At 38.9% G+C, this 15943-nt stretch overlaps 1 protein-coding gene and 1 pseudogene across 1 annotated transcript; both read left to right on the forward strand.

Moving 5' to 3' along the window:
• Positions 1-522: 522 nt before the first annotated feature.
• LOC105032954 (U-box domain-containing protein 9) lies at positions 523-7840 on the forward strand. Its single transcript, XM_010907560.3, has 2 exons — positions 523-911; positions 6768-7840. Exons 1-2 carry the CDS (start codon positions 538-540, stop codon positions 7618-7620), a joined length of 1227 nt encoding a protein of 408 aa, XP_010905862.2. The 5' UTR covers positions 523-537; the 3' UTR covers positions 7621-7840.
• Positions 7841-9362: 1522 nt separating this feature from the next.
• On the forward strand, positions 9363-15645 carry LOC105032955 (probable aquaporin NIP-type; annotated as a pseudogene).
• The last annotated feature ends 298 nt before the right edge of the window (positions 15646-15943 follow it).

The following is a 15943-nucleotide window of genomic DNA, read 5'->3' on the forward strand; positions in this document are numbered from 1 at the left end:
TATCAATTCGATTCATGTTTGATCTATCATAAATAAATTTAAATTATAAATAAATTATTTTATTTAATTTATTTAATAATTAAATTAAATTTAAATTTTAAATATTTAATTTATTTAAACTATTTAATATTTAAATAATATAGAATTAAACAATATATTTAATTTATTTTTAATCCATTTAATTTAATCTATTTAATATTTTTAATTTATTTGATTTATTTAATTTATTTTTGATATATTTAATTTAATTTATTTAATATTTAATATATTTTATTTAATTTAATTTATTTAATAAATAAATTAAATATATCGAATCAAATTATTTATTTAATAAATAAATTAAATTTATATTGATAATTTTTAATTCAACCTATATTGATCCGATCCGATATGATTGTCACCGGATAGAATAAAATTTCGGTCAAGATAGCCGAGGCGAGCCGTCGGCTGAGCAAAAGGGGGCGAGCCACGTCCCGATAACTAACGGAGCGCTAGCGAATCGTCGGCGCCGTTATCTCTGACCGTTATCTTGCATAAATGCCCATCCGAGGCCCCTTCCTCCCTCCCCTGGTTCCGCTCACGGCTCCAGGGGCAGAGACGGAGAGAGAGAGGGCGACTCCGGGGAGTGGAATGGCGTCGTCAGAGGCCCGGGTCTCCATCGGGGATGGCGGCGGGCGGGAAGAAGATGAGGCGGTGGCGAAGGGGATTGTGGAGCGGATCCGATCGGAGGACGTGGAGTGCCGGATCCAGGCGGCGAGTGAGATCCGGCGGCTGACAAAGACTTCATCGAAGCACAGGCGGCAACTCTCCGACGCCGTCGAGCCCCTCGTGGTCATGCTCCGTTCGGGCGAACCGCAGTCCGGCGAGGCCGCCATACTTGCTCTTCTGAATCTCGCCGTCAAGGACGAAAGGTGCGAGCTTTAGTGTTTTCCATGGAAAAAAGTTGCTCTTTTTTCATTTTTCTGGTTTGTAATCACTTTTATCCGAACCTTAACTGATTTCATTTTGTTTGTTTTGGTCGTAGCTCTTCGTAGTTCTTTTGTCCCTCTGCTATTCTCTTTCTCCTTTGGTAATTTTCTTCTGTTTTATGGGTAATTGGCATAAATTAATCTCTTTTCTCTTTTCAAATTGAGATAATTTGAAAGGTTTCAAGTTTTCTAGTTGGATTTGTTAAAGCAATAGAGGAATTTTGGAGTTCATTTCTTTGGCTAACGGTTTAGTTTATGGGAGGATATTTGCAAGCAACATAAGCAATTGTTTCCCATAATGCCTTTTGGATACTAGGATGGTAGGATATTTACAAACAACATAAGCAATCATCTACAACGTGCCTTTTTCCCAACATACGCAACATAAGACGGAAGGAAGGCCGAGAGTCGGATGAACCCAGGTCGCTGGTTCCCAACACCCCCTTCCTTTACCAACTCAACCAGTTGGCACCCTCGTTTTCATTCTTATGGTTCATTATTATTATATTGTATTGGAGTAATTGAGGAATATTTGGTGAAGACATCTAATAAGCCACCATTATTCCTTGCACAACGTGAAGGATCTGATCGGTTTTTGTATATCCCATAAAAATTCAATGGGAGCTAATATTTCTCATGTAAGTTATTTGTCATCCTGATGCCTTATTTTTCTATATATATGATATATATGATAGCTTTTTTATGTGGAGAAACCCAAAGTGTTCTTGTTGATGCACTCTTCTTTGAAAGTGATAATTTGTTATGAGCTTCTATAAAGTAATTAGGCATGACCTTGATTATTTCTTGCAACTGATATGAAATGAATCTATTGGTAGAGATTCTGAGAAAATTCATCGATGATGTCAAAGTGACATGCTTAGGCAAAGTGATCTTGCTTGAAATGCACTTCTATTCGGTCATTTACTCTTTTTGTGGAAAAACAAATAGATTCCTTTTCCCCTTCATCAAGATGTCTTTCAAATGCATTTTTTAGCAGTATTTTTTTTTAATGATTAATTACATGTATGGTATTGAGTTTTAATTCTGCTCCTGGCTTATAGTTTTGTGTCTTACATATACTTCCACTTCTTCTAGTCTTATTAGACTCCTAAGTCACGGGAATCTTAGAGGGTTTTCTCCTTTAGTGCTATCAGAAAACAGGTGTGATGATGTTCAAAGAAATGACAAATCATTCCTTGGGGCCTCCAAGTGTAGGGTGATTAAAAATCGTATCTTTGTGTGTGTACATGTTGCGAGAATATAGATATTGGAGAAGACTTGCAAAGGAAAGAGGATAAAACAAGATGTTGATGATTTCAGGAGAAAGAAAAATCAATCATTTTTTTGAATCATTACAATATGAAAGCAGAGCTGTCATGCAGAATAACAGAAAGAGGACAAAGAGGAGAAAAATAGAGTCAACATCGTTACTATTTAAACAATTTGTTTTTCCATTTAAATATCTATAAAAATCATGCTCTTGTGGGCTGTCTGACAACCTTGATCCTTAATTTGAAGAGGTTACACTATGTAACTAATTTGGCTGGTTTCTTTTTCACCAATCTTCTAGATTTTACGGGAGACCCCTTTTCCCATGACATCAGGCTGCAACCACAAATCTTGTAGGCATACATGTCATTCCAATATGACATCTTTCTTGTGTATGCCATGTTACATGCATTTGATATGCCCCCCCACCCCAATTTTTTTCAGCATAATGATTCAGAGATCATTACTTGTCCTGATTTTATCGCTTGAAAGAGATGGTCCTGTACATCATCATGCTTCATGTAATCTAGAAAAAGTATTCTTTTGTTCCTCTAATAATTTTCTAGTTATGTGCAATACACACACATCTGTATGTTTTTATATAGGTGATGAAGTTATTATTGTCCACTTGAATTGTGAGATGTAAAGAGATTTTTAACTAATGGGGCAGGTTGTACTTTAAAGTAGCTTGGAGTTATGAATCAGTGTGAATTGTGTTCCAATCTTCAATTCTGTTCTTTAGCCTATAGTCTGTACTTTATCAAACACTGCCTTTTTACCTCTTTCTCTGGATATCACTTCTATGCTTATAGGAACATTAAAGTGTTTCTACCATGATATATGCATGGAAGTTGTACAACTAAGGTAGATCTTTGTACATTCTGGCTGGCCTTAAAGCTTTTTCACTATAGGTCCTTGTCTTGCCATAACTCCCTTCACTTGGATTGCAACACCTATTCATAAAAGATAACAAAGCAAGCTTGCTTTGATCATATCTCAGTTCATTTAGCCTAGGGTGGGTGGTGGTGGTTGTTGTGTGTAGGGGGGGGGGGTTGCAAGGTGTGGGAGGGGGTGATTTCTTTACTATATTGTTCAATGGTCATTAGTCCTATATTCATTGTTATTAACTCACATTGTGCTGGCTCATTGGCATATGCAATCATGGCTAACTAGTGCCCGGCATTCAAAACAAGAATGTGAACTTTCTCTATTCAAACGATTTTTTTCTTTTTGACAAACTTTGGTAGCATCATTGATGATTATTAAGTAACAACCTAGGACCTCATCCAAAAAAACTAGTTTGAAGTATTATTTAGGTTCTTTGGCCCTGTATATGTACCCAAGATCTACTTAGTGGATAGTCGATGTAGAATTGAACACACTCCTACACATGTCCTTATGTACTTCTCCCATTTAGGCTTTAGCATCCTCATCGGGTTGAGAGTCCAAATCCATTCAAATTTAATCACAAACACTATGATTAGCTTATGGTCATGCAAATGGACTCGTGTTGCAATGTCTCTTAATCCACATGGGCTAGGTCTGCACCCAAAAAAGCAAGCTGGAAAGTATTATATAGGCTCTTTAGTGCTATATAAGCATGTAAATGTTAGGAAATGCCATCACACGGCGATCCGATATGCATTGCAGAGATTTCAAAAATTTTTAAATATGCAGTGGAAGAAAATTTCAAAAAATTTTCAACATCGTTCTCGGACAATCATACAGCATAACAATTCTCGTTATGCCAAAGCAACTTTATGTCAGAACAATGTTAAAACAAATCTCTAATTAGATCTAATCTAATCAAGCATGCATATAGAAATCATATCTCAACATAATCCAGGCATTATCATATATACAAGATTAAAATACAAGCAAAAATAAAAATCTGATTTTTACCTTTGCGTGGGTAGATATTTACTGCGATCCGATGATCCATGGATCTCTTCATGGTCCGTTGAAGTCGTGATCTAATGATTTATGGATATCTTCAAGGTCTTTTTGAAGCCACACACATGTCCGGCCTCTACAGATATCCACATGAGGCTGATCTGATTAGGAGATTCTGATCTCACCGGGGTGCTAGCTCCCTTACAAAGATCACTCCTTGGATTATCGAATCTTTGATCTCTTTTGATTCTCTTCTCAAGAAAATTAAAGAGATCCATAGGACGATCAAGAAACTAGATCTAGTCTGATTTTTTTTTTTTTCTCTTCTCAAGAGAAAGAAAAAAATCTAAAGAAAAGAAGAATAAGAGATTCTATCTCTTTTCTTTTCTTTTTCCATCCAACTTTTGGACTGATCATGAAGGAGAAATAATGTCCAACTTTTGGACATCTATAGAGGAGAAAGAGAGAGATGGCTGGTCCAACTCTAGGACCAAGGGAGAGAGGAGTCCAACTACCTTGAACTCATGGAAGAAAGAGGAAGAGAGGTGAGAGGGGAGGGGCGTCCAACGACTTGGAGCACCCCCTCTCTCTTGTGCATGAACAAACTTCACGCCTACAACTTCCATGCCGCGCCCCCTTCTTTTCTTTCTTCATTACACTCCACAACTCTCTCATCAATTACTGTGTATTCCCTTGTGTAGGAGCCCCCTTTTTATCCCTAACAATTAGGGTTAGTTAGGGTTTGTTGAAGTCCTTAAAAGAGGACTCTTCTCTTTTCCACCGCCCCTTTAGTTTGTGCACCAACTTGTTTTAGCGCCCCAATATTCCATGGTAAAACATTTGCTTGGGCATCCCTTTAGGGAGTGGATAAGGGGAGAAAGTCCCAATGCAATGGGACTCTGATTTTCTATCTTAATTCCAATCTGATTCGAATCTAAATTGAGTCAAACTCAATTAAGAATTAAGTCCAAATCCTATTTAGACCGAAAAACCTATTAAACCAAATCCAATCTGATCCAATCTGATTTAATTTAGCCTATATTTAATCAAATCAAATAATTAGCAATATTTGTAAATTAGTCCTCCTATAACTTACTAACTCTTACTAAGTCCTCCATGTAACTTTTACATGTTAGTTCAATCATCAATCACATTGATAATTGGATCCTATTGCGATTCAAAATCGCTATTCGACATCCTGATCAGTTAGGACCTCTTTTGTGTGTGACCTCGTAGATTCTATTCTATTTAGTAGTAAGATATATTTTGATTTCTATTAAAGTATCATTGAAACTTCTTTCAATGGATTAGAATAATTCCAACTCTGTCCGACAAGAATCATCGATCATCAAGATGATGCTCGACGAGTCTCACGATCCACCAGTTATACCTAGCAATATATAGTGCAACCCAATAAAATCGAAGTAATAAATCTCTAGGTATAGTTATCGTGTGATTCAGTTCTTTTATCGTGAGTCTCGATAAGATGGAGGTTATGGAAAACTCGTCAAACTGCATCGTCTGTTATATGCAAGATTGGCTCGATTTGAATTCATTTGTAAATTTTCGTAAAATTTTTTTTTTCAGTATTTACACTTGCTTTGGCCAAAGACTTTCTGAAATCAATCTCACGAATCGCATAGAACTTCTTCTTTTTCTACCAAGATTGATAGATTCCATTTAGGTGCACACCCTATTCCTGCAATAAACCTACTGCAACCAACATACATCTCAAGACCTCATATGATTAGAAAATCGAGTTATGGTGTAGTCAAACTACAGCAACCTCATTGTGAACAGCCGAGGCACCATAGGTCAAAGAACCATTCACATTACTACAACATCGAGAATGTCACTGACGAGTGAATAGACATCCAAGTGACTTCTCGTATTGATCACGCTCAGCATCTTTGTTCCCTAACAAGCATCTGCACTCTCACTCAATGTCCCCACACTATAGATTCGAGATTCATCTATCTATTAGAAAGCAATCCATGCACCAATCTATCTGTATCGATCACTGTCCCCATGATGATTTTATGGTCGAAAGCAATTTGTAAATTAACCATCAATGGTACATGTCTCAAATTCTCAATTCTTGAGAATATGTGTCATCATCTTATTAATTCATTGGACGATTCATAGACACATACACTACATGAACGGTAATTAACTACTCTAAATAATTAGATCAAGTGCGAAATTATATCATAGAAAAAATTAGTAAGTCCGTTCGATTGGCATCTAGGGTATACATCTAACATTAAGATCTACCAAGCATATTGCCGGTTTGGAAATAAACATATGCCCACATGGTTCCTTCACATATTATGTGCAATTGAAAGAATGCAAAGGCTCAGGTAAAATTGCTGGTGATGTAGCATTGACTTTCTTAACCTCTTCTCAGTAGGAGAAAGAAGGCTTAATTTGTATGTTCCAAAAATTGTTGTCTCACACTTCTTTGTACTCCAACACTTTCTATGGTGTGCATTCGTGCATGTTGATGAACTGCAATCATTAGAAGCTATGATGCTAATTATGCTAGGGTCAATCTTACAACTAATCTGATATGTAATGTGATGCTGCTCCAATTTGGATAAAAGCTTAACTGAATTCAATGTGAACTTTTATTTACAGGAACAAGATAAGGATAGTGGATGCTGGTGCAGTTGAGCCACTCATTGGGTTCTTGCAGTCAACAAATCTGTGCTTACAGGAGTATGCCACTGCAGCTATCCTTACCCTCTCTGCCTCATCCATCAATAAACCCACCATCAGTGCAGCTGGTGCCATCCCCCTCCTTGTCAAAATCCTTAGAGATGGAAACTCACAAGCCAAGATTGATGCTGTTATGGCTCTCTACAATCTCTCCACAATTCCAGATAATATCTGCACCATCCTCTCACTCCGACCTATCGCCCCTCTGATTAACTTACTGAAGAGCTGCAACAAATCCTCCAAAATAGCTGAAAAGTGCAGTGCGCTTTTGGAGTCATTGATGGCCTTCGGCGAGGGGAGAACTGCTCTGACTGTTGAGGCAGGTGGAGTTCTCACAGTAGTCGAAGTTCTTGAGGAAGGCTCTCCCCAAAGTAGAGAGTATGCAGTAGGAGCTCTTCTGACAATGTGTGAAAGTGATCGTTGTAGATACAAAGAAGTAATTCTTGGAGAAGGTGTGATTCCTGGTCTTCTTGAGCTCACTGTTCAGGGGACACCCAAGTCTCAATCAAAAGCTCGCACCCTTCTACAGTTACTGAGGAACTCTCCATATTCAAGGTCAGAATTGCCGGCAGAGACCCTTGAGAACATAGTGAGTAACATTGTGTCTCATATAGATGGTGAGGATCGTGCAGGTAAGGCAAAGAAGATGCTGGCTGAGATGGTGCAGGTCAGTATGGAGCAGAGCTGGAGGCATTTGCAGCAAAGGGCCTTTGTCTGCACTCCAACCGAGCTGTCTCTTGGCAACTGCCCTTCGGAAGTGCCTTCAAAATGATAGATCACTTTGTTTTGGTTTTACTGTCTGTTGTATTTTTGTAAGAAAATAAGATAGCAGGGTGATGCCAGTCCAGGCCACGATGGTACCAGGTGACTGGTGAAATTGCTGATATTTAGTAGGTCTTCCGTTGTTGTCCTTTGCTTTTGTGTGGTGTCTCTGTTGAAGCGTTGATAGAACAATAAACTCAGCTTTTGTGCAATAGAATTTCATTTTTCCTTTGTAACAGGTTTCTTTTGTTCTGAGCAATGTGATACCACAATTCGTTTCAAAGATTTGTGAAAGTAGTTGAAGCAAGTCAACTTTTCTTCTTTCTTCAATTATGCTGTAAATTAAGCACCTTATACTTTTATCGGCACTGAAGATCAGATGGTGAAGCTATAGCATTATCTTGCTTTTAAAATGATGTGCATAAATGGTTGCATGGAGCATTTTGTCACTAAAATGCTTGTAAACCACATTGCTAAATGTTTAGATACCTTTGGTATCATTTTTATTTTCTCTATTTGAATAATAGAAGAATAAAATTCTATTTTTTTATTTTTTAAAAAAATAAATATGTTTGGTGTAATCAATTATTTTTAAAAATATGATGATAGTAGTAGAGATGATGGTAACGATGGAAACAGAAAAAATGTTGGTGGTGGGGGTAGGTGGCAGCAAGGTGGCAATCGTAGTAGCAAGGGCACCGATGATATGGCATAAGCAATGATGGTGATGATAATGATGTCGTGAAGGAGGTGGAGATGGCATAATGGTAGAGATATCGATTAAGTGATGGAGATGGTGATAATAACAGTGGTGGTGTGGCGATAGACTAGTAGTGATGTGGATGTTGATGATATGATAAAGATGGCAATAATAATAGCAATGATGTGGAAAGACAATGATAGTGGTCGCAGTAACAATAAAAATAATAATAATGATGATGGTTGTAGCAGTAACAAAGGCAATAATAGTGATGGTTTATGTGGTGTTCATGGTGGTGGTAAAAAGCATAAGTTTTTTATTTTTAAAAATATTAAAAATATTTATACCAAAAAAAGTTAAAAATATGATTCCTTAGTTGTATTTTTTAGAAATAATAAAAATAAAATTTAAAAAATTAAAAAATAATTATACCAAAATATTCTTCTTCATTTGGTTTCTCTGATTTTATTTTTTAAAAGTAAAAAATAGGAAATAAAATGAGACGTGGCCTTTTTGTTTTTGGGAAACAATTCAACACTAAACTTTGAAAAAAAGACTTTATAACGTCATACATGGCATTAAAATAATGGTTGAAGCCAATCCTCATAACATCATACATGACGTTAAAATAATGGCCGAAGCCAATACTTATAGCTGAGAGAGAGAGTAGATGAAGTCATGATACATTTAAAATAGAAATTTAGATAATCTCACTTTTTTTTTGTAAAGGATAATCTTACTTTTCAATCTCCGTATAGTCCTCTAAACCGTTATAGATAATTAAAAAATAGGTACATTTATCTATAATTTTATCTTCCCAGTCTCATCCATTAACTTATCCTATAAAACTACTGCCAACAAAAAAGCTCTTCTACAGGAAAGTTCCCTTCTTTTATCCAAAAAAAAAAAATCTCCTATGACATCTTCTCTCCAACAAATTAATGCCAATCGATCACCATCTCATTCTCATGACCTTTCTCTCATTACTCTCCTAACATTTCTCCCGTCACCCCTCTTCTTTCTTTCATAGAGAATTTAGAGCTCTATTCGCAATGACTTCTTCGTCATCAAATTACAATGACAAAGAGACCAAGGCAGAAAGTGGCAGCTATTGCGACAGCCCCGGTCGGGATTCGGGGTTATGTTCTGCTGCAATGGTGAATGACGCACAAAAAGTTTTTTTTTTTTTTATGCTAATACAATATCTTATAGTATTGATGACCTGTGATTTATTTTTCACCATTGTTGTACGATGATATGTATAGTATTTTTTTTTCTTTTTTTTTTTGTGCACGTGTGTGTGTGTGGTGGAAATATATATATAGTTGATTGCGGAGGCCATTGGAATGTTCTTCGTTGTGTTTGTCGGGTGTGAATCGGTGACTGTGAACAAGATGTATGGCTAGGTGACGTTTCTAGGGATTTGCATTACATGGGGTTTAATTGTTATGGTGATGATCTACTCGGTTGGGCACATTTCTGGTGCTCATTTTAATCCTGCTGTCATCGTTACCTTCGCTCTTTTCAAGCAGTTTCTTTTGAAACAGGTTAGTTGATGGAGATCTCACTTTCTTGGTTTGCTCTGAGGATTGCTATCGAGAGGCTTTTTGTTTTTTTTTTATTTTTTTGTTAACAAAATAAATTAGAGTCAAGAACCCATGGCATCGCTCAACCCGCTACGCCAACACAACGTGCTGCACTGCTCTGATACCATGTTGAAGCTCCTGATTTTATACATGAACCTAAAGAGATCTGCAATAGATCCGATCTCTTTTAAGGCAACAAACACCAGCACCAATCCCAAGGTGCTATGATCGGATGCCTCCCTCTTTCCAACCTTAGCGCATCTGGGGCTTGAGGAAGGTGCCCCCTAATCTAGGGTTTTATAAAAAACCTGGGATGACAACCCTAGAGAGAAAGAGAAAGAGAGGAGATTGAGGGAGAAAAGATCTTGTATTCCACACCCTGTGTAAAACCCTAATACAACCTATGTATATATATACATAGCCAATAGGTCTAACCAAAAACTCCTCTAGCTAACCTATACATGAAAGCACTCACCGAGCCCATGTACACCCTTGTCTCACATGCTCTCATCTCTTGGACTTAATCTCGGTCCAAACCCTTGGTTAGCCCCCTTAAGACCTATCAATCCAGGCCTTAAGAATCCTAGAATCAAATCTCACCCTAGATCCAACCAGAAAACCCATGCAGCTCTGTCCGCGACACTGAGTTGGCTCAGTTTCAGACTGAGTCTGCTCACCTATGATTGAGTCGACTCAGACTGGCACTAAGTCGACTCACCTATGTACCGTGCTACAGTTTTTCGAGACATCATTTTCTATTTGTCTGAGATATAGTCGATCCAGACTGAGACTGAGTCGACCCACCTACGATTTAGTCGACCCAGTCTCAGTCTAAGCCGACTAATATCCTGAATCTGTTTGTTCCTTTGTAGCTTCAACCTTGACTCTAGTTCCTTACTCTACTTTGTGTCTTCAAATCTCTGGAGCACCAACCAAGCCCCTCGAAGTCTTGAACACTCGAATCTCGAGCCCGTGGAGAGCTATGCACCGCCTCCACCCTAGGACCACTCCTGTCCTAGCTTTAGGACCACACCTATCTTAGTCTTCCAGAGCCAACACTTTGACTCCTCCTGTGGCCTCCCAAGCTTGGGAGCACCACACCAACTCCTACAATCTTCATCTTGGTGCACCCAAACCTTGGCATATTTGGCAATGTCCTCCTGCACAATCCTACTGTCTTTGCATGCTCTGACAGCCCCTTGTGCAAACCTTGCCACCTTCATCCTTCTTCAGTTTTTGAGCGCTCCTTTGGAGGCCTTTGGGATGATCGCTTCTACTGTTGAAAACTCTTGGCTTACTCCTTGGCATCACCCTGAAAATTGTAGACTCCCTTCTGCTAAGCAATTCCATCACTTGCCCTAGACTTTTCTAGAGAAACTACAGTGTTCCTATACCGGCACTCACTGTATACCCTGATATGATCTCCTCAGAGCAATACCTCTCCATCTGCACACTCTGCTCTATCTGAAACTGTGCGACACTGGTGCTGGTACTGGAACATCGGTCCTCCCCTTGCATCCCTTTGCTCTGAACTTGTGCCAAATCTCTTTCCACCTGTGAAGCCACCTTTACCCGATACTCCATCTAAACCTGAAGTCCATCTGATACCGTAGAAGTACCTGAGGCCAACTACCCAATGCTGCATTGCTAGGCCTGTCGCTGCATCTCGATCACCGTCGCTGTCTCTTCAGACCCTCCACACTCCGCGGACCCCTCCGAAGCTGTCTCAGATACATCGCACCCCATGGGCTCCTTCAAAATAATCAAGAGCTCATCCAACTCTTCACTTTCAGCACCTGAACCCTTGGAGATTCCATCCTAGCACTTTATCCTCTTCTGCACCTGCACCAACTATCGCTTCAGCTTCATCTGGAGTAAGTAACTCAAACCCATCTATCTCAACCCGAGGCTCGCCACAGCCTCCTTATAGATATTCGGATCCTCTCTTGCTACAAACAAATCCGTCTGACATAATCTCCCCAAAGCTTCAATCCACGATGCCTGTAATCCCGCAAAAATTCATGTAATGCATCACCACCACTGGTGCTAGAATCAAACACCTATTTCTGCATCTTTTGGCTCTAAACCTGTGTCAAACCATCCTCCATATGTGGAGGCACCTTTGACCGGTGCTCCACCTAAATTGCAACTCCTCTTGATGCCCCTGCAGAAGATAAACCTGATCCCAGATCAGCTGCCTCCATCCCCCCAAGGCTTCACAAATCTCTACTTTGGTCGAACCACTGAATGCATCCCCGACTACTTCCCTACCTTCTTACACCTGAAGGCTACAATCGCTTTTTCAGCTTCCCCTCAATCATTACTCCTTGAGTAAACTCTCATCATTCACCGAATAGCCCCCATGCTACCCTTCTCTCCAGAGATCCCTATCGCCTAAGCATCATACACTTCGATCTTTCCTCCAAGACCGTCTTCAACCAAAGTTGGATCAACAAATCATGCACCTAAACCTTCCACCACGGAAGACATCCCTTTCCTTCAATCCTCTAAGCCTCCACCTTCAACCCGCTACTCTCAATTGGCCAAATCACAGCAAAAAATGAAGGTTGATCTGAGACATACTATGGAATAGATGTATGGATTTTTGATTTCATCTTATATGACTTCTCTTTCCTTTTCATGCTCCATCAAGCTCTGATACAAATTGTAAGAACTCATGGCACCGGTCAACTCGCTACACCAACACAACCTGCTGCACTGCTCTGATACCATGTTGAAACTCCTGTCTTATGCATGAACCTGAGGAGACCTGCGATAGATCTAATCTCTCTAAAGACAGCAAAAACCAGCACCAATCCCTAGGTACTATGATGGGGCACCTCCCTCCTCCTAGGGCGTCTAGGGCTAAAGGGAGGCACCCCCCACTCTAGGGTTTTTATAGGAAACCTGGGGCAACAACCCTAGAGAGAAAGAGAGAAAAGATATTGAGGGATAAAAGATTCTGTATTCCACACCCTGTGTAAAATCCTAATACAACCTATGTATATATATACATAGCCAATAGGCCTGACCAAAAACTCCCCTGGCTAATCCATATATGAAAGCACTCATCGAGCCCATGTATACCCATGTCTCATATGCTCTCTTCCTTTGAACTTAATCCCAGTCTAAACTCTTGGTTAGCCCCCTTAAGACCTATCAAACCAGACCTTAAGAATCCTAGAATCAAATTTGACCCTAGACCCAAATAGAAAATCCGTAGCTCTACCCGCGACACTGAATCGATTCAATCCCAGACTGAATCAGCTCGCCTGCGACTGAGTCGACTCAGACTGACATTGAGTCGACTTACCTGCGTACCTGCTACAGTTTTTTAAGATACTCCTTTCTGTTTGCCTGAGACATAGTTGACTCAGACTGGGACAGGATCGACTCACCTGCGACTTAGTTGATCCAGTCTCAGTCTGAGCCGACTAACACCCTAAATCTACTTGTTTCTCTGTAGCTTCAGTCCTGGCTCTAGTTCTTTGCTCCATCTTATGTCTCCAGATCTCCGAAGCACCAACCAAGCCTCTCGAAGTCCTGAACATCCGGATCTCGAGTCCGTGGAGAGCTATGCACCGCTTCTATCTTAGGACCACTCCTGTCCTAGTCTCCCAGAGCCAACTCTTTGACTCCTCCAGTAGCCTCCCAAGATTTGGGAGCACCACACCAACTCCTACAAATATCTCAATCTATGAAATTTTGGGGACTTCTATGTCAGTTTATCTCAGCAAAAATTGAAGAAGGAACTAGTTATCCTGATACTGAAATAATATAATAACAGAGATATCAAAATATAATCTGATAATCCAAATGAGATTAACAATGTTTTGATTAGTTATTGTTTCTGAAAACAACTGTTTTAGTCATTTTATCTAGTAATTAGAAAGTTCATTAGAAAATGGAATAAGGAATTAGATGGGAAGTCTCTTAACATAATAATATCATATTGGACATTATTTCATGCAATGCTAGATTAAACTGATAGATAGACAGGCTGGTATTTGAGTACCCGGCCAAAACTAGTTCTGATTGCTGGCAATCCGAACACCAATCAAATTTGGTGAAGGTTGGAGTGAAATCAATATAGTCGGCTACTGTCATTGTCAAAGTTGGAGCGGCCCACACATGAGGTTACTTAACCTGAGAGTCGAAGCATGCCATGGACTAATGACACAACATTGAACCCCAAAAAACAGGTCTAAGATGCATGCATGTTGACGTTTTGGATTCAACATTATTTGCAAAAATCAAATCTTCCTTCGGTGAAAGGCTTGGTTTCGGATACTGCAACTTAGATATAAAATGATGCCCTGCTCGAAAAAACACTGGTCAAGTCTATTTCTAGCAAAAGACTATGTCATCCTACCATCTTCTCTTCAATTACAAGCTTCATAAATTATTCTGGATCGACGATCTATATGATTTTTTTTCCATCGTTACTTCAAATTAAGTTCTACTTGGTCATTATACCTCACTCAACAATTCAAGCTACCTGTTAGTGTTAACATTTTAACCCTAAGAGGGGGCCAAGGCCACATATTTTAAATGTCTCTTAAGTTCTTAATCCTCGAATCAAGGTTCTTAGTTACCTATCCATACATTGTTGATCAGAATTCCTCGAATCAAGGTACTTATTTTTCTTAAACCCACCCTATACCTTCGGGTCCACAAAGTCACATAGCTTCTTACAGGACATTTTTTTTTTTTTCAAGAATTAAGAATGTACAGAAACCCAACCAAGAACTGAAGTCTGGGTGAGATCAAGCAGATATATCCTGTATCAAGACAAAAGCCCTTACCAACTCTCACTAAGCATCTCATATCTTTATATTACTTATTAACTTACAGAAGTATGAAGTGTAAAGTCTAATTGTTGTAATATTTTCATTTATATACATGCAGGTGCCATTGTATATCATAGCACAATTACTGGGATCCGTTCTTGCAAGTGGTGCATTGTATTTGCTATTGAATCCAACAGCTGAACACTTTTATGGAACTACTCCAGTTGGATCAGCGATTCAGTCTTTTGTCTTTGAAATTATTATATCTTTTAGCTTGATGTTTGTCATTTCGGGCGTCGCAACAGACACTAGAGCAGTCAGCATCCTCTTTGTTTTCTCTTTTCAGATTCCAAATTGATGCATTTGGAAACCGAAACGAAAAGGAAAAGAAAATATCTCATGGCTGAAGTGACTAGATTATTTCCTCTAATTGTATTTATTTACTTGTGTGCATTGCAGATAGGGGAGTTAGCAGGAACTGCTGCTGGAGCCACTATACTTTTAATTGTCTTCATTGCAGGGTAATTTCTAATCATCTCTCAATCATGATTCCCAATAAAATCTATGAAAATTTTCTTCTATTCTACCTCATTATCCTTTTAGACATTAAATTAGCCATGATTATCCTGTAGACAAAAGATGTAAAGTGCTCATCAAGTTCAGTTCAAACATAAATTTTATCTTTCTAGTCCGTGCGATAAATATAATTTTTTTTCCTTTGTCAGGCCAATATCAGGAGCATCGATGAATCCTGCAAGGAGCATAGGACCAGCAATAATCATGAATAACTATAAGGCAATTTGGGTCTATATTCTGGGACCTATAATAGGGACTTTAGCTGGAGGTTTTACTTATAGTCTTATTAGATTCACAGATAAACCATTGCGGGAGATAGCAAAGAGCTCTTCATTTCTCAGGAGCATGTCTAGGAGTAAATAGGATGTACATAATGGGATAAAAGGTATGATGAATGGCTAGTTCTTAAAGACCAAAAAGTATGGGGGCATGCTTTTACTTAAAGTAAAATGTTGCTTTCTTTCTTTCTTTCGCTCTTTCTTTCGCTCTTTCTTCTGGAAGAAGAATGTGACTAGAGTATCAAAGAGATTCTCTTAAGAACTTATCAGTATCTTATTATGGAAGAAGAAAAATATGTTCACCATTAATCTGAACATCTTTTCGACACTGTTTGGTTGCTGATTGTAGTAAAACAGAATCCCTTTCAAATGGAGCAAGTGCACCTTCTCCTAGAAATCCACC

The sequence above is a fragment of the Elaeis guineensis genome, chromosome 13 (genome assembly GCF_000442705.2).
Source record: "Elaeis guineensis isolate ETL-2024a chromosome 13, EG11, whole genome shotgun sequence".
In the NCBI taxonomy this organism is placed as follows: domain Eukaryota; kingdom Viridiplantae; phylum Streptophyta; class Magnoliopsida; order Arecales; family Arecaceae; genus Elaeis; species Elaeis guineensis.

Bases quoted from the DNA above. Each gene is read 5' to 3' on its own strand.
- LOC105032954 (XM_010907560.3), top strand. From the start codon at position 538: ATGCCCATCCGAGGCCCCTTCCTCCCTCCCCTGGTTCCGCTCACGGCT. The intron at 912-6,767 runs GTGCGAGCTTTA...TTTTATTTACAG, and splicing joins CTCGCCGTCAAGGACGAAAG to GAACAAGATAAGGATAGTGG.